Genomic DNA, 18,465 nt, shown 5'->3' with positions numbered 1-18,465 from the left:
ATGCAGACGGAAGCACAACAGGAACTATGTAGAGAGTTATATCAAAATAATTTAAAAGTCAATAAGGAGTGAAAATTGCTGTATAGGGAGGGAAGAAGCTGGGATCTTGTAACACTGATGTTTGAGTCTAGACAGGAGCATCTTCCAGCAAATGGGGTCTATCTCAGTAGTGAGTCTTCAGATTTAATCTCCCTAGTAAGAGAGTAGTGCCCGGCACACTGGGAGAGCAATATCCCTCTCCCTGTCAGTCTCAGCTACTCTCAGGTACCAGAATGAGTCTCAAATGCATGCCTGCTAGGCACACCTGAATCCCAAGGTCATCCATATATGTACCTGAAGGCATTTATCACAAGGTCTTCTCCATCTGGATGACTTTCAGGAACTGACACTTCCCAAATTGAAACCAACAGCTTCTTTTGTGAAACTAGAAACTCCTTCTCCAGGGTTTGCTCCCTCATTCAAGGGAACATGAATGTCCCATTTCCTCTTGCTCCCATCCCACCCATTTTCTCCACTTTAGCATGATTGTTATTTGCAAGATGTCAGTCAGATCATATTATTTTCCCATATAAACACAGTGAGATTTGTTGCCTTAGAATTAAATCAGTTGTCCTTCCTGTGATTTCCTGTGTCTCCCATTCACTGTAGGGCGCCACCCTATTTCTTCTGCCTCATCGCTAATGATAGTGTAAATATTTTTAGCGATTGTGATATTCTGATCTTTCTTTTATATGTGGGCCTTTGAGCAACTTTTCCGGGTGTTTGGTGGTGTTGTCTTGGCCTAGTCTGCTCCATAACCCATCCCATGATCGGGTCCTATTGCACTATGTTAGGGATGCCTCTCATGATGGCCAGCACAAGGAAGGGAGTAAGAAGAGAATGAGTGACATAAAGACACTAATGAGTATCAGGGACACAAGAGACAAAGACAGAAGCAGAAGAGACAGAAACACATCCAAACACAGAGAAGCACGTGGAGACACTGGTAGCAGGAGACAAGGGCAGAGACAGAAGTAGTGAGCAGGGGCAATGGGAAAGGGGAAGAAGTAAGAGAGAATTAGATGTACACAAAGGAAGATGGTACATGGTCCTCAGGCTCTGATGATAGTGACAAGATCAAGTTAACCTGCAAGCCAGGTGAGCCCAGAGGTGGACCAGATGGTTTGGGACGGGGACAGTTCTGCCTAGCAGATACCTGAGTGTCCATGTCTTCATTATGAGTTTTCTCACCGTGATCTCCCCTGGTTGTGTACTGAAATGGCTGGCGGGTATCATTCCTTCCTGCAGAGCATGGCCATGCCATCTGGGACATCAGTGATGAAGAAGAGCCTCAGGAAGTCTTGAGCTCCCCATCAACATGTGGGCCAGGTAAGAAAGGGATGGCCAGCTCTGGGCTGTAGGGTATCAGGTGGCTGCATTCAGAGCTGAGCAACATGGCCTTTATTGTTGGAATAGATGCATTCCCTCTTAATGTTATAGTAGATACTGGGAATATCTACTATATCCCAGTAAATACTGGGAAGACAGCATCTTTTTCCTTCATACTCTTTATGTCTATTTATACAAAAGACTCAATATTGTGATTTTAACCCCTTCCCACCCCTTATTTTCTATAAAGAATTAAAACTATGTATTTATCTAGTGCTTAATATTATTATTATATTGTCATAACCTTGGGTAGGCCTCAGAAAAATGTGGTTCTGAGATCTACTTTCCAGGAGGAAAGACCAAGGGCTCTCCAGCCCAAATTACAGTTTTTGTCACATATCTGTCATCAGGTTTTGGATTATGTTGCACTTTTTTCTTTTCAAAGGACTTGGGCAAGCGAGATTTCCTCAGAAAACTTTAGGACTTAGCTAGGGAAACTGTGGCTATTCTTCCTTAGAGATAAGACATGGAAGCACAGACAAAGGATACTTGTTCTTTCCCCCAAAGATCAAGTAGGAGGAAGAGCAAAGACCTGTGCCCTGAGCATCTCATTGCAGGTAGTGGCTGTGTGAGGCTAGCAGGGGTCAATGTGGTGGACACACATAAGAGTCCAAAGGGATACCTGTGGCTCCTAAGGGGACCAGAACAAGGCCTAATGCAGAGAGAGAGACTTCCACTTCACTAATAAAGAATGCCACTAGGGAGGGGAAGAAGTCAAGAGAGACAGTGACAGAAGGAATGGATCCTGCTATAGGGATTAGAGAGACCTAGAAGAGCAGAGCTAGGAGGAATAAGCAGAAAAGAAAAGATCAAGGTCACTATTGAGGAAAAACTGATGGAAAAGTAAAGAGATAGAAGTCAGGGGAATGGAGCCCACAAAATCAAAGATGCACAAATATTCTCCTAGTGCAGAAGCAGAAATATTTGGAGGCAGATCTATGGGAAGGAAACAGAGAAGCAGAGAGCAGAAGAGTTAGGTGATGGAGATGGAAACAGAGGCAGAGCAGGGCTCTGTTGGATCTCAGATGGGGTCCTTGAAGCAGATGTCCCTTTTCCCAAAGGGCAGTTCACCTGTGCTCTGAAAATCTTGGCTTGCTTCCTTTCCTTGTTTCCCTTCAGGGTCCTGTGATTCTGAATCTCCTCAAATGACCAGTGAAGAAGCACCAGAGAAGGTGCCCAGCCAAGTACTATATGATGGGGAAGGTGATTATAAAATTTTTTTTTCAACGTTTATTTATTTTTGGGACAGAGAGAGACAGAGCATGAACGGGGGAGGGGCAGAGAGAGAGGGAGACACAGAATCGGAAACAGGCTCCAGGCTCTGAGCCATCAGCCCAGAGCCTGACGCGGGGCTCGAACTCACGGACCGCGAGATCGTGACCTGGCTGAAGTCGGACGCTTAACCGACTGCGCCACCCAGGCGCCCCGGGAAGGTGATTATAATTTCAACTCCCATTTCACTGAATCTTTGTTTCTCTGTCTGCAAGTAGGAAAATCTCCCCTTACTTCTCCCCACCTCCACTGTTCCCCTTCACTTACCCATACAGAAGGAATGTGTAGAGCCAAGTGAAAAGGATCAAAAATAGAGAATTAGGTGTATGGGATGGGAGGGAGATGGGTGATCATTCTCAGCCTCTGGTGATAGTGGCATGAGCTATGTCAACTCCCAGCTCAGGTGAACTCAAAGGCAGGAGGGTATAAGGGCAGGGACATTCCCACCTGGAAGATACTTGAGCCTCCTTGGTGGTCTTTTTTCTCAGGATGAGTTTTTCTACTATGGTTTCCATTGGTCATATGCCGGATTCGCTAATGGATTTTATTCTATTCAACAGACAGTAGCAGTGACTGTTTAGAGATGTATTATGAAGAAGACCCCCAGGAAGACTGGAGCTCACCACCAGAAAGCGAATCATGTAAGGAAGGGCAAATGGCAGGATTCCCCCCCCCCCCTTTTAATGGCTGAATAATATTCGTGTGTGTGTGTGTGTGTGTGTGTGTGTGTGTGTGTGTGTATCCACCACATTTTCTTTATCCATTCATCTGTTGATGGACACTTAGGTTGTTTCCATGTCTTGGTTATTGTAAACAATAATGCAATGAATATGAGGGCACAGATATCTCCTTGACATAGTTATTTTGTTTCCTTTGGATATATACCCAGAAGTGAAATGGCTGGATGATAATGGTGGTTCTACTTTTAATGTTTTGAGGCTCTCATACTGTCCTTCATATTGGCTGTACCACATTACAGTCCTACCAACAGTGCACCAAGCTTCCTTATTTCCATATCCTCACCAGCATTGATGATCTCATGTCTTGATAATCTCTTTTTCTTAATATCGACTCCTCCATATAGCATAACCTAATAATAGGGGTAATATCTCATGATATTCACAGTTCCTGTGATCAGGGAAGTGGAGCCAAGGGGACATTGAGAACTATGCCTACCACAATGAGACTTAAGTACATTTCTGGAAAATAACTGTCCAGACAAGTCATTGACTTACCCAAGTAAATAATGTAAGCTATTGTCATCAAATCATACATCAAACAAAGCTAAGCATAAATGTATTAAAGAAAAGAATATGGCTTCAGAAAAGATTATAGTAATTGCATTAGGCACTACAGAGAAGTGAGATATACCTACTTTGCTGATTGCTTGCAAATCTTGAGTTATGCATAGTGTAGATGTACTAATGTTCACATCAATTATAAACTGATTATGTGTAGAGGCACCTGGGTGGTTCAGTCAGTTGAGCTTCTGACTTTGACTCAGGTCTTGATCTCACAGTTCGTGAGTTCAAGCCCTGTGTTGGGCTCCGTGCTGACAGCTCAGAGCCTGGAGCCTGTTTCTGATTCTGTGTCTCCCTCTCTCTCTGCCCCTCCCCTGCTCACACTCTGTCTCTCAAAAATAAATAAACATTAAAAAATTAAAAAAAAACATAAATTGATAATGCTGAGGAAAATTTTCTAGGAATTCTAAAGTTATTCTTTCTTTAGTACACTTAATCTGGTAGTTTGATTTGCAGAATATATCTCTACCTATTAAATTTATAGGGATTTTTTTTAAGAAAAGGAAGAAACTATTAGATGATGGTCTGAAAGTAGCAGTAAGTGGTTGGGACATGGGAACTTTCGGTCATCTCTCTCTCTTTTGTGGAAATACTATCCGGGGCGCCTGGGTGGCCCAGTCAGTTAAGCATCAGACTCTTGATCTTGGCTCAGGTCATGATCTCCCGATTCGTGAGTCAAGCCCCCCATCTGGCTCTGTGCTGACAGTGCTGAGTCTGCTTGGGATTCTCTCCGTCTGTCTCTGCTCATCCCCCACTAGCACTCTCTCTCTATCTCAATAAATAAATAAACATTAAAAAAATACTATCAAATGCACTGCTTACTCTTGACATGCCCAAAGTTCCCAATGAAACATAAAGTCATCTTTTGTGAAATTTTGCCATTTACTAAGATAAGTGCAAGAATCATTCTGCAGGTACAAAGAAGAAGTACAGTTCTGTCAGTGGAAGACTGTGGCTTTGGCCAAGATACACCTATGACAAATAGCAACAAAGACACTATATGCAGTCATTAATGCAAATGGTGTCCTGCAGGTGAATGTGGCATTGGGTTCATCCAGAGAGCAAAGACTACAATGGGGACATAGGGTCGATTACATGATAATAGTTGACCTCAGATTATGACTTACTTTCAAAAATTGACAAGAGGTTTTAGTGGGGGACTCAAGACCAAGAGTGACCAAATATATTTGCACAAATTGGCTACTGTCTAATAGACCCACATCCGTTAATTAGCTTTGGATAGGGGACTTATCAGGTCTATGCCTCCATCTGTTTGCTTTGGATCACTTTCTTCTAACATTCAAGAAGCACAAGAAAATCAGGAGCAAACACACATAAGATAAGACTTTTGAAAAGTAGACAAAAGTGAGAGTAAGTGAAACAGTGGGAGAATAAAAACATTACCAGAATATTTGCTAACTGCTGTACCTCCAAACCAAAATGTCTAACTACTTTGCATCTAATTGCATACACATCTTTAAACAATAAAATTAATTCAGAAGTAAGAACTCAGTGAAACAAGTCAGAGCTCAAGTCACTGTTGAGATGGATTGATGAGGAAGACCATCTGAGTTGGGCACAAGAGGCTGTGGATTTACACCTATTGATCCACGGGTCCCACAGGAGATCCCTAAACAAGACTCTTCAGGATGGTCGTGGTGGGAACTCCATTTTTGAAGGGATAGACCATCATACAACATCTGAAGTTAAAAGAGGGATTTATTGTTTGCTGAGCAAGGCACATGGTGGAAGCAGGTACTGTACTTACAGGACACATTTTTTTTTAAAAAGAAAATTGCTTTTATTAGAGTTTTGGGAAGGCTGTAGTTCAAGGGCTACAGACTTTTAGAACCAGGGAGAGTTTACAACTAGGTTATCATTTAGTCATAGACACGGGCTTTCTGGAGAGTGGCTGTTGTTGATGATTGGCTGATTTTCAGAAGTGTAAAGCTGTCACTAATTGCCTGGCTTTAAATGTGGTTTGTGATGTAAATAGTGATTGGCCAAATGGGATGAGTTTAAAACTCATTCTGGTAATTACTTTTTACAATTTTCAAAGAACAGTTGGTTTTTTTCCTGGAAGGATAGGATCTTTTTATTTTATTCTTAGAGCTACAGATAGAAATGTAAGAGTAGAGAAAGCAGAATGAGGTACAAAAGATAGGAAAAACATGGCTTTGGCAGCTCTTGGTTGTGATTATTGGAGCAGGAATAGTCTTTTCCCAGAAAGCAGCTCATTCTAACTCAAAATATCAGGGTGCAACATGAAAGCACCAAGAACTCTTCCCTAATCACTGTCTCAGGATCCACAAACTGTAATTTTCTTGCTTCTCTTTAGCATATGGTGAACTAGAAGCTGTCCAAATAAATAGTGAGGAGGAATTAGAAGAGCTTCCTTCCAGCCTACTACCCTATGATGGACAAGGTAATTATGACTTAAAGAATAATAAAACCAGAGACAGAAGCTGACAAAGAGAAAAAGACAAGGAAGGGAAAAGCAAGACTTAAAGGAAGGGCCAGAGATGGGTAGGGCCAATGAAAGGTTTCGGAGGAAGAAGTAGAGAAGTAGAGATCCAGAAAGGTACAGAAAAGGGGATCACTGGGGTAAATAAAAGTCTTCATACATCACAATTTTGGCCCAGGAGCAGAGCCACCAGCACGTGGAAAGGAGAAGTGTACCTGTGTTATGTGCTTCTCAAAAGATGTGCCGGAAAGTCCAGAAGCAAGCACTGCAGACAGCGAAGCATGTGCCATGATAGGTAAAGCCACCTGTGGGTGTGGGGTGGGCATGACTCTATGGGCACCACAGACCCAAGTAGGATGGTATCAGGTGTTCTGGCCCATCCCAGTATCTTGTTCCCTGCTTTGCTCGACCTGACCCCTTTGGCAATAATAGAGAGGCAAGAGATTATTATAAAGTCATGTTTAACAAGATGGTCCCTGCTGATTATGCATGAATGATGTGGTGGAAATATGCTCTTAAAGATGGCAGTATCTCATTGACTACCTTAGTCTTAATCATAAAGGCTTGTATTTATACAGTGATTTCCACCCTGTCACAGCCAATCTCCTGTGGAGCCCAAGAAAGCCAACCATACTTCTGCTAGTAGATAATAGTGTCATTTTGTCACAACCTTAGAAAACTCTCAAAAGACAACTGATCGTGCCACTTAATTGTCATGAGGAAAGACTATTCTTGACCTAGCATATATTTTTGATGGATGCCCTCTAGCATGTCACTGGTTTACAGAGTGATTTCCTATACGTGTTTGGACATAAGATTTTATTTAATCCTCACAAAAATCTTAAGACCTAGACAAACATCTCTGAGTAGACTGAAGTACATAGGTATTTAAGAGTGTTTTTCCAATTACTATTGAGAAATAAAGGAAGGCTCATTCTGGACTCCTTCTAAAGTCAGTAGGTTTTTAGTCCCTTTAGAAGGACGAGAGAAATGATAAACCCAAACATCTTTGTAAATCCAAACCTTCTGCAGTTTGAGTAATCCTAACATTGGTAACTTTTATTGACTAATTTCCGTTTCCTCACCCTCACCTGTGATTCTAGATACTGTGGATCTTAGAAACAACTCTACTTCGGGAAAACTCAAGAGGAAAAGAAGTAAGCGTGCATAAGATTTTAGTTGCTTTTGATGTTAGAAATGAGTTTTTTAATGCTAGCATTATTATTATTTACAATAATAAGAGATAATAATAGGATGTCTGTTTAAAGATGTCCATATCTTAATTGCTGAAATTTGTAATCTGTTATCTGACCTGGCAAAAGAGATTTTACAGATATAATTAAGCGAAGGACCTCGAAAGGTGAGATTATTCTGGACTATCTGGGTACACTCAATATAATGGAATAGGCTTTGAAACATGGAAGGTTATTCCTGGCTGTTGGGGTAGAAGGGTGGCTATGGAAGATAGTCACCGAGACATGCCATATTGCTGGCTGGAGGAGGAGGAAGATGGAGGAAAGGAGCCAAGAATATGGATGAACTCTGGACACTAGGAAAGTCAAGGAAATGTATTCTACTCTAAAGCCTCCAGAAAGGAATGAAGGTCTACTGGAACCTTGATTTTAGCCCAGAGAGACTCTTGTCAGGCTTCTAATTGACATAACTGTGAAATAATAGTTTTGTGTTGTTTAAAGCCACTAAATTTGTAGCCTAAGCTATAGTTTACCATGTTTGCATAAGGAGGCAAGTGAATGCTTGGTTTTCACACAAAAAGGGCAATCCCATGGGCACACGTGGTGGCCCTGGAAGGGAAATGTTTGCAGTTGTTGAGGAACATACATCAGCCAAGGGAAGATGGACAGTGCCTCCAACGTGGGCCCCTGGCCAGCTATAAACCTTAGACTTCCCAGTTCCATTTGTTGCATTGAGTCCTTGATTTGGGGGTAGGGTTTGGCTGGGGGGAACTTCCTGAGGACAGTCCATCTAATCTGTCCTCTTTGTCCATCATACCAACCAAGTGGCATCTGTCTCCCTTCCCCAATGACCGAGAGTGGAGGTGGGGATGATGTCCAGAGGGATCTTGCACGGGATGTGCAGAAGTTGGGGCCTGTCTCTGTTTTCTCGTGTCTGATGCAGAATGGCAGACTCAGCATCTCTGTGGTAAGAGGCACGTACCAGGGTGGTTTCTCTCTGGTGGTAGGCTCGGGATAGTTCTGCAAGGCAGATGTCATTAATGTTCCTCCTTCCTCCATTCTTACTAGGGTTTCCCAGGTTCCCTCTTCAGATGCCTGGATTTTTGCTCTTCCTTTATTGCCACAAAATCTGTGTGTACCATTCAGGTGGCTGGAACATCATCTTCCTTTCCAAATCATCTCCTATTCCCACTCAGACCTTTTATCCAGATGGCCAGAAACAAGTGGAGTAAAGGCATTTGCATAAAATGTAATCAGAATTAAATCTGAATCCCCTGGGCTCTCTGAAGGCTGTGCCCTCTAGGCTGGTAGGGGAAACTATGAGGCATCGTCTCCAGGAACAGGCAGAACAGAATCCTGAATTTTCAGAATTGGTCTATCTAACACCATTAATCCTCCACTGCTTTGATCCTGTTCATGATGCAGGAATGAAGCCGATCCTTTCTGGGGACAGCTGCCTTCAGTGACCAAAGAGCCTTCTAGAAGTGCATGGACAGGAAAAGCTGAGGGACATAGAGTCAGACAATCTGTGTATTGGAAGTAGCTTTTTGGATAAGGGCACACCATTGCCAGACTACAAATGGTTCATGTCACTCTCATGACACCTGTGAGTTTCTAGAGTCACCGTGGTGTGGCCAGAGTCAACTGGTCTGTAAGCTGAGGCATGGATGGTGTTGAGGCACCACCCATGGGCCCAAAAGGCCTCAAGGCCTGATTAGTGTGCTGGGAGCAGTTAGGGGCAAAGCCCCTTGGGATGTGGCTCTCCCCACCAAGAGACAAACTGGGCAGTTTCTGGGAGGAGTCACAAGCCTGGCATGCAGCTGTAGCCCCTACAGAGGGCTGTAAAGGGTCATGGAAAGTTGAGGTGCCAATGGGGCAAGACCCCTGAATTCTTGAACATACCATTTCCTTGGATGAGCAAGGCCCTTCCTGCCTTTAAGTCCCAGAGTGTGAGTTGACCCACCTACGAATGGAAATCTCAAGTGGGAGTTGGAAGGCCTCCTCCATGGATTGGGTCTTCACCCTTAGCAGTAAAAATCTAGTAGTTGGCTATTGTTATTTCACAATAGTAACAAGGTACGAGCTCTGTTTACCCAGTGCCAACGGTCTTTTCACGTGCCTGTATTTTCATATCATTCACAAGAATGCAAAACACAACACATAACCCGCTGCGGTTTCTTTACATTCTCCCGGAACTTCGAGCATTAGATGGCATGTAAGTGGGAGGATTTGGGTCACAACTGCACGTACGGAGACTGCTTAAGTCTCCACGTCAAAGCTGAGAATGCCTCCGAATCCCCAGCACGGCGGATTATCCGTGACACGATCCAGCTGTGAGGAGTGTGGCTCCTTATTGCACATTTGAATGTACCAGAAAGACACTTGAAGAGGAAACATACTGCTATATACCCACAACAATGATCATTCAGGTGAAGGCACCAGCAGGAATTTATTTTCCAATTTTAGTGGGTTTTTTTTTTTTTAATTTTCAAAGGAAGGTCATCTCCTATAGTCTCCCAAGTCCGTGCAGAATAAAGCAGAACTCTGAAATCAGCCTCACACTGCTGTGCTTGTAGTTAAGAATTTTGCCCTGTTCTGTGGCCTGTAAAAGTACATGAAAACTATCAGCACATATGGCTTTGAGAATTATATTTACAGCTCTGAATGATGAACTTTATTCTCTTTTGTTCGAAGGAAAAAAGAAAGGCCATTGCTGGACAAGACATAAAAGGAAATTTCAGAGAAACTTACCCCAAAAAGGTAAGCACTTGAGCTGCTTCCTAGCAGTGGTGTCCTTAGGACCTAAGCTAAGCCACTATTAACAGAGGCCTGAAAACACAGTGGCTTCCACAAAATCGTTTAGTTCTCTAACATGTAATCACCCAGAGCTAAATGATTCAGGGAGACACTGCCATCCTCAATATGTGGCTTCTCTGCTGGCTCGAGAAACTTGTATTAACTTGGTAAGATGTTCCACAGAAAGACAAATGCAAAAGCAGACTGTGTAGGTGTGTGCGCATGTGTGCACATGGTAAAAAGCAAAAACATGTAACTATACAAATGTGTTTTTATCTGTCTACAAATTCTTATTTGTACATATTAATCTGTATGGAGAGAGATATAGGGGAAAAATCAGTAGATGTTCATCAATAAAAATATAAGCAGTAGTTGCATATATATGGTCATTGCAGTAGAGGTGTGTTTTTATTTGTGGTTTTTAAATGCATGTGTTTACATTGGAAATATTAAACACGTTCAAATTTTGTAATGAAAAAGTATTTAAATAGTAAAGGGACAGCGTTGGTGTCTCAGTCAGTTAAGCATCCAGCTCTCGATTTCAGTTCAGAGCCCACATTGGGCTCTGCACTGCCAGCATAGAGCCTGCTTGGGATTCTCTCTCTCTCTCTCTCTCTCTCTCTCTCTCTCTCTCTCTCTCTCTGCCATTTCCCTGCTCATGTGCACACATGTGCACACATGCTCTCTCTCTCAAAATAAATAAACATTTAAAAGCAAATAAATAGTAAAATATACAAAGACAAAAGCTTAGGGGAATATTGTTGAATAAGTTAATTATGGCTCTCTCTAGAATGGTGATGTTTCATACAATTTTCATTTTCTAAATTTCCAGTAGTATATATGTATTACTTCTTTTTTGAATTCTATTGTAGTTTTATTTGAGAGAAAGAGAGCATACATGTGGGGTGGGGGGAGAGAGAGAGAGAGAGAGAGAGAAACAGAGAGTGAGAGAATCCCAAGCAGGCTCTGCACTCAACATGGAACCCAATGCAGGGCTCGATCCCAGTACCCCAGGATCACAACCCAAGTTGAAACCAACAGTCAGACACTCAACCAAGTCACTCAGGCACCCCTATATGTACTACTTCTAATTGGACCCCTGAAATCTTTTGTTTCAGTAGTGGTTTAAAGAACTCTTTTCTTTTAGACAATGAGAGTTAGACCTCATTTTCCATATGATGGCCAATTTTGAACCAGATCCATAGAGTAAGATTTCAGAGTCCAATTGAAAGTTATTAATTTTCACCAATCTCTATATCCGATGTTCTTCTCAATTTACACGGTTTCCCTGTTGGCGAATGTGTACAATTTTGTTGGGCAAGAAAAACAAAAGTGGTTGCATCCATTTTAAGAACACTTATTTTCTGAATGCCAAATTTTTGGATTTAATTATCATACATTTTCATTTAGGTCTCTGTGTACATAGATAAATTCTAAACCATTTCTTTCCAAAATACAATGAAATCTTATATGTCATTCATAAGTCCTCCTAAAAGTGGAGCATGTACTAGACTTCTCTTTGAGATCCCTTACCATTAACGTGCTTTCTTGTCTGAGTGAACAGTGAAAGGGGGTTCAGAATTGAATCTGGTGTTCACTCACTTGCTTTTGGTCTCTCATGTCAACTGCTGTTTTGTCCAACTCTGTATCTTCCGCTGCTTATCCCCTAGAGAGCAGCAACACTCCTGGCCAGTTGGTCTCCAGTGGGAAAAAGGGGAAAATGCATCTGCGAGAACCTGCCAAGATCAAGGGTAAGATAAAGTTTGTGCCACTTACACTTGGCCTCAGGGGCAAATGCGAATTTTGCTAAGGTTTTGAGGAACATAGATCCTTCTTAATTTTTTACTAGCCAACATTACCAGTCAAATTGGAAGCTATGAAATCTAGAAAGCAAACAAACCCATTTGGAGCCAAGGTTATAAATTGCTTGCATTTATATTATAGTTTTTATTTGCCCAGGACCTAAAATCCTTTTCTTGAGTTTTATCTGCTTTTCATGGAAACTTCTTTACTTTACATCATTGGCTTCTGGAAATGGCCAGACTTGGTAAATTACAAATGGAAAGCAAGTTCATTTTCTCACTGTTCTTTCAAGTCTACCTTCTGGATGAGTTTTTCTTCTCTTGGGCATGCCTGATGGCGTTCTTTTTCCTTGTTCCAAGAGTGAAATACTCTTTCCATTAGTTGAGAATCCTTTCTGTACTACATTAAAATGTCAATGTTTTCTCCATGTCAAAGTGCTTCCCCTCCTTCAGCCTGAGCAAACGTTGGTCTGGGGCACCTGCAGTGCAGAAGTGGCATGGTCAGATTCTTCTCACATTCTCTCTTCGCTCTGCCCGCCCAGTCAAGAGCTGCTGGTTTGGGCCCCTCCATGATTAGGGGGGACGGATGAGAGAAGAGAGATAAGAATATGGAAGTGTCTCACGTGATAGAGGCAGCTCTGAGATAACATTGGGAATGCAGGGTACACAGTCACTAGCTCTTTCCTCCACAAGATTCTTTCATCAGCTTCTCAGTGTGGTCTGGTGCCACTGCTTGACTTCTTTGGAGAGAAATGTAGGCCTTCTGCTGCTGCCTGGATGTGAGTGAAGAGCCAGAGCTGGGGTAACCTGTTCCCCCAATACTTTGTATGGTCACATAGGTGGTTTGGTGCATTGCCTCTGTGAATAGCTTGAAACTGAGACCATCAACTCACCCTGGTTTGCCCAGGAGAGTCCCAGTTTTGCCACTGAAAATCCTGAATCCGGATACCCCTTAGTCCTGGGTAGACTGGGACAGTTAGTTACCCCCATTAGCACTTAGTGAATTGTTCCCAGCTATTGAAACTTCTTCTAAAACTTTGGGAAAGCAGGAAAAAATTTAAAATTCTGTCCCACTTACTATTAGAGATTAATTAATACCAAGCATAACAATTAAAAAAAATAACCTTAAATTATATTCTGACTGCCATATTAGAGTTTGTGGTGGGGGATTTTATTATTAAACAGGTATTACAAACTGGGAACACAAAAAATAGTTACATCCTGTCTTGCTTAGTCAGTCTGTTTTCAAAGTAAAACACAATAGTGCTGCTGTATTATGAATTAGTTGGCTTTAAGATCCAAATCTCCTTATGCCAAAAGCTCCACAGACTAGAATGGCCTTCAATGTATTTCCTTTTTCTCCCTAAAAATATTAGGCCTTACAGGTTTGATGAAAGGTAAATCTAACAAAGCCACTAGTTCCAGGAAAGATGTAACCAGCGAGAGACAGAGAGCAAGAAAGAACTTTTTATTTGTTGGATTGTTCAAGACTGTGATTAGAGTTTGAGTGTCAAGCCTGACTGGCAGTTAGGAGAGGCAAGAATAAGCTGTCTGGCTCTCTTCTTTTTTTATTTTTTTTTAAATTTTTTTTTCAACGTTTATTTATTTTGGGGACAGAGAGAGACAGAGCATGAACGGGGGAGGGGCAGAGAGAGAGGGAGACACAGAATCGGAAACAGGCTCCAGGCTCTGAGCCATCAGCCCAGAGCCTGACGCGGGGCTCGAACTCCCGGACCGCGAGATCGTGACCTGGCTGAAGTCGGACGCCTAACCAACTGCGCCACCCAGGCGCCCCTGTCTGGCTCTCTTCTTACTGGGCTGTGAGCATGGGCCTTCAGGAAAGGGATGAGGGAGAGCAGCAGAGAGAGTCCATAACTGCTTTGGCATCTTGGGTGGAGAGGAGGCGAGGAGGGCCCCTTAGAGAACCATACCTGGGTCGATGACCTTCTATCACCTGGTGACCCCACTTTCTGGAGAGAGGAAGCAAGATGGGGCAAAGAGATTAATCTGCCTTTTTGAGAACCATATTTCCACCTTTTTTTTGTAGTTATCCTTACCCTATGGCTAGTATTACCCAAATCTTCCACCTTCTTACAGAAGATTTTATAGATTGAATTCATAAATCTTTGTAGACCCTCATTTGAACTGCTATTATCTTGGTGAAGTTAAAACAGAGAGCCAACTTGCAAGTCTGTGGCTTGTTTGATGTTGTGATAAGGTCTAATTATCAATATTTGTACATGGGGCCATTTTGGTCTTGAAGAGATGAAAACCCTCGCAGTAGTTGTTTAGGCTAAAGACCAGAAGGTGGAATTACTAACCAAGCAATTGGTCCATTTTAGGTTTGATTGAAAGAAAGATTCTTTTTACTTTGCTGGTCTAATATGCTTGTAACCTGCTGACATTTTACAGCACTTAGGACAGGGTAGTCTAGAAAATATTTCCTTGTGGGGTCTAAATAACCTAACCCAGTACCACCAGGTGATAGGGCATTGAACACAGAGAGGAGAAAAGGAATTTATCCTTCTGTCTGAGAAAATAAACCACATTTGCATGATAGAAAACACTGAGATGTACATCCATAGCCAAAACTTTAAAAAGGAAGAACATTCCTCGCTGCAACATCTACCAGGTCAATCCTTAATAACTGCTTGAAATTAAGATTTTAGAAGACTCAATTCTACCCATTCTTCTTAGGTTAGCCTTCTTCTGGTTAGTTTCTTAGATTCGAATATCTTTGTCAAAACCCAGGTGGACAAAGCCTTTGGTTTACTATTTACTATTGCTTTCAGCACAGATGTATAAATAACTTCATTCAAGGTGATGTGTAACATGTGTCTCACCTGTGAAGCTCACCGTAGAGTTTCCCTCACAGAACTTCCATTTCTATTTCTCTGCAAGAAGAAACCTGAAATTCCTTCACTTAATTTTGTAGTTTTTGTCTCAATTTTCCCTGAATATTTTAGTTTCTTTAATGGCAGTGATCATCATCTTGATTTCATATGTTTGTTGAGAAGACTAAGTCAATTAATAGATGTACAATTGGCACCTATTAAACACTTGACACATAGTTGTTTGAGGTATAAATGAAATGCTGATTTCACTTGTTTGTTTTACTAATGTGAGATATGACAAATAAAATACAAGATGAACATAAGATGACCTATCTAATTCTTGGTATCTTAAAACTAGGGATTGTGTATTTTTCTTCATCCATTAGACAGACTTTGGGGAAGTTATATTTAAATGGAAATTTTGGAAAGCACTAATGCATTCAGTGATTATGTTTTTCTATTTTCTCAGGGAAAAAGAGAGGCAGGCCTCCTGTTTACTCAACTCATGGTGACAGAGCCTCACGGAAAAGAGTCCGGTCAAAAGGTAAAGAAGAAAAGGGGAATAACTTCAGTAACTAAACAGCTATTTTCCTGTGCTCTGTGATTTTAGCAATAAACCCACTTCCCTAACTGCTTTGCAGCTTTAGTAGCTGTTGAGAGATGTATACAATTTGAGTCATTTTCAAACTATGTCAGGGAGAGAAAGAGGATAATCCCATAAACAAGTAACTTGGTGACCAGGACTTGCAGGTCCAGGGGCCACTACAGGAATGCTGTCCCCACTGAACTGACAACTTCCAAGCTGGAAATTGTCTGTTGCCATACAACCCACAAATTATTTAGCCGATCCTTCTCTTGCTACATCAAGAGTCACAGGTTGCACACCAGCCAAGAGTAGCGGTCAGTAGTAGTCTGTGTCTTTCTCTACTTTTGACTGTGTGGGCTTGGGCCTGTCACGAGACTTCTTTTGCCTCAGTTTCTTCATCTGTAAAGCAAGAGAGTGAATTAGGCCAACCCTCTCAGTTCATTGCAGTTCTGATAGTCTACCTGGCTCAAAACTGGACCATGGACAGGCCCCCACCTCCCATCTTGGCTCTAAAACATTGGCTGGAAGGACAGCATCAGCTACACATCCTCCTTGAGTTAGTTCATTTGAAGACTTTTCACCCCTGATTTTGTGGAGTCAGGTCTCCAGCTGCCTTTCCTCATGCAGTGTGCAGATTATTCTAGAGTTTCCTGAGCTCCTCTTTTAGCTATGGAGAAAGCTGATGTGAGAGAGAAATGAAGCAAAGCAGAGAACAAGACTAGAAGGCAGACGTCATCTCCATTAGGTTAGCCTGTCATTCATTACCCTCTCTCTGCTCAGTCAGTCAGATCTCAATCAAGAAGACATTAGTGCAGTCTGCTACTTTGTCTCCGGTTACCTAACTGCAGTAAAATAGTGTGGCTGGACAGCTCCCTTCAGAACATGGCAGCTGTTGTGTGTTTCAATGTCATAGAAGAACCAACAAGGTTGAAATGATTGAGAATAAGGCAGTTTTCCTGAAGCCTGATTTCTCTGAAAAAGCATTCTGTTTTGTGTTGGATTTGAGGGGTAAGATAAAGGTAGACATTTTGTCGTTATGTATCAAAAATGTCACGTAGAAAAAAGACTTTGACTCTAGACATTTGTGGAATAGATTTCCCCAAGCACCTCTATATCTTTATAGGAACAAAATCAACAAGGTTGATTTGCACAATGAAGTAGAATGAAGAAATCTTCTCTTTCAGGGTCAAGAAGTCACACAGATTATATGGTGGATTTTCGCTCTCAAATACTTCCTGTGACCTGTGGTGAGGTGAAGGGGATGTTATATAAGAAGAAACTGAAACAAGGTGGGTTCCAGGTCTACTTTGATTTGCAGTATGTGAACAACCCATGTCAATTTCACAGGTCAAGGTATTGAGGCTGAAGTTTGGCTCAAGGGAAGGAGGAAGGGATCCCTAAGATGCTATGTTTACACCTTCAGAAATCATACATATTAGGTGCTCACTCCCACATTGAAGTGTCCATGGGGGTGCCCAAAGAACCAAAAAGAAGTAAATCGGAATTAAAAGGGAGAAGCCCTCAGCCTCGACCTTCATATCCTCTCTCCCTTCTGGATGATCACCACCAGGGCAGGGTGTTGATTTGGTGAAAAGAGCACAGAATTTAGAATTGGAAGCCTGAACCCCAGCCACACCTATACCAGGAGGGCCTGATTTATCTGAGTAGAGAGTGGGACCTTTCTGAGCTTTAGATGAGATGTTTCTCATCTAAAAAGGGGGATAATAATTAAAAACCTACCTCACAGTGTAGCTCTGAGGAATTAATTTATGTAATTGATGTAAAATACTTAAATAGCTTGACTGAGATACAATCCCATATCGTACAGTTTCCCACCCAGAGTATACAATTCAGTGTTGAACTTTGTTTGCATTTTCCCAGGATTGTTCAGCCATCACCACAACCTAATCTCAGAACATTTGTGTCTGTCCCCGACTAAAGCAAATGTCATATCTATTTGCAGTCAGTACACGTTCCCAGTTCATCCCACTGTCAAGCCCTAAGCGGCCACTGATCTATTTTCTGCTTAATAAATTGGCCTATTCTGGGTATTTCATATAAACAGAATTATTTAATATGTGCCCTTTTCTGGCTGAGCTCTTTCACTTTAGCATGATGTTTTCAAGGTTCATCTGTGTAATAGCATGTATTCGTTTTTGTTTTTTGTTTTTTTTTTTGCCAAATAATACATTTCATGGTGTGAATACACCACACATCATTCATTCATCACTTTGGGTTGTTTCCACTCTTTAGCTATTATGACCAATGCTGTTTTGAATATTCATGTATAAAGTTTTGTGTCAACAAGTGTTTTCAGTTCTTTTGTTTACAGACCAGGAGTACAACCACTGGTTCGTACAGTCAGTCTATATTTACTTTATTGAGAAAGCACCAAAATGTTTTCCACAGTGACTGCACTATTTTATATTCCCACCAGCGATGTATGAGGGCACCAATTTTTCTACTTCCTTGTCACCACTTGTTAGTGTCTGATTTTTTTTTTTATTATGACCATCCCAGTGGGTGTGGAGTGGTATCTCAGTGTGATTTTGATGTGTGTTTTTCTAATGACTGAGAAATGTTGTTTAGCATATGATTATCTTTTATGCATAGCTTAATTTTCCACTGGGTAACACTTCACAATTATTTTTTTTAACTTTATTTATTTATTTATGTATTTATTTATGTATTTATGTATTTATGTATTTATTTATGTATTTATGTATTTATGTATTTAGAGAGAGAGCACAAGCAGGGGAGGGGCAGAAAGAACAAGAGACAGAAATCCA

The 18,465-nt window shown here is 41.6% G+C and overlaps 1 protein-coding gene across 18 annotated transcripts in view; it reads left to right on the top strand.

Annotated features, from left to right (window-relative positions):
* LOC121014459 (nuclear body protein SP140) overlaps nucleotides 1–18,465 on the top strand; it is a 67,267-nt gene that overhangs the window by 38,744 nt on the left and 10,058 nt on the right. For 17 of the 18 annotated variants that reach the window (XR_005783227.1, XM_040450747.1, XM_040450757.1 and 14 more), the window contains 10 exons: nucleotides 1,288–1,368; nucleotides 2,548–2,631; nucleotides 3,261–3,341; nucleotides 6,340–6,426; nucleotides 6,644–6,760; nucleotides 7,569–7,622; nucleotides 10,353–10,418; nucleotides 12,125–12,205; nucleotides 15,560–15,634; nucleotides 16,861–16,965. Coding sequence is in view for 17 of the 18 variants with exons in the window: in XM_040450747.1 (XP_040306681.1) it covers nucleotides 1,288–1,368; nucleotides 2,548–2,631; nucleotides 3,261–3,341; nucleotides 6,340–6,426; nucleotides 6,644–6,760; nucleotides 7,569–7,622; nucleotides 10,353–10,418; nucleotides 12,125–12,205; nucleotides 15,560–15,634; nucleotides 16,861–16,965 (831 nt within the window). In the remaining variant the exon portion in view is untranslated. The remainder of the gene's footprint in view (nucleotides 1–1,287; nucleotides 1,369–2,547; nucleotides 2,632–3,260; nucleotides 3,342–6,339; nucleotides 6,427–6,643; nucleotides 6,761–7,568; nucleotides 7,623–10,352; nucleotides 10,419–12,124; nucleotides 12,206–15,559; nucleotides 15,635–16,860; nucleotides 16,966–18,465) is intronic. The other variant, XM_040450759.1, reaches the window with a different exon arrangement.

Source organism: Herpailurus yagouaroundi, unplaced genomic scaffold (genome assembly GCF_014898765.1).
Source record: "Herpailurus yagouaroundi ecotype Mexico unplaced genomic scaffold, PumYag 202, whole genome shotgun sequence".
In the NCBI taxonomy this organism is placed as follows: domain Eukaryota; kingdom Metazoa; phylum Chordata; class Mammalia; order Carnivora; family Felidae; genus Herpailurus; species Herpailurus yagouaroundi.
Note: the sequence above shows the minus strand (reverse complement) of the source record. Positions and strands in the feature narration are given on the sequence as shown.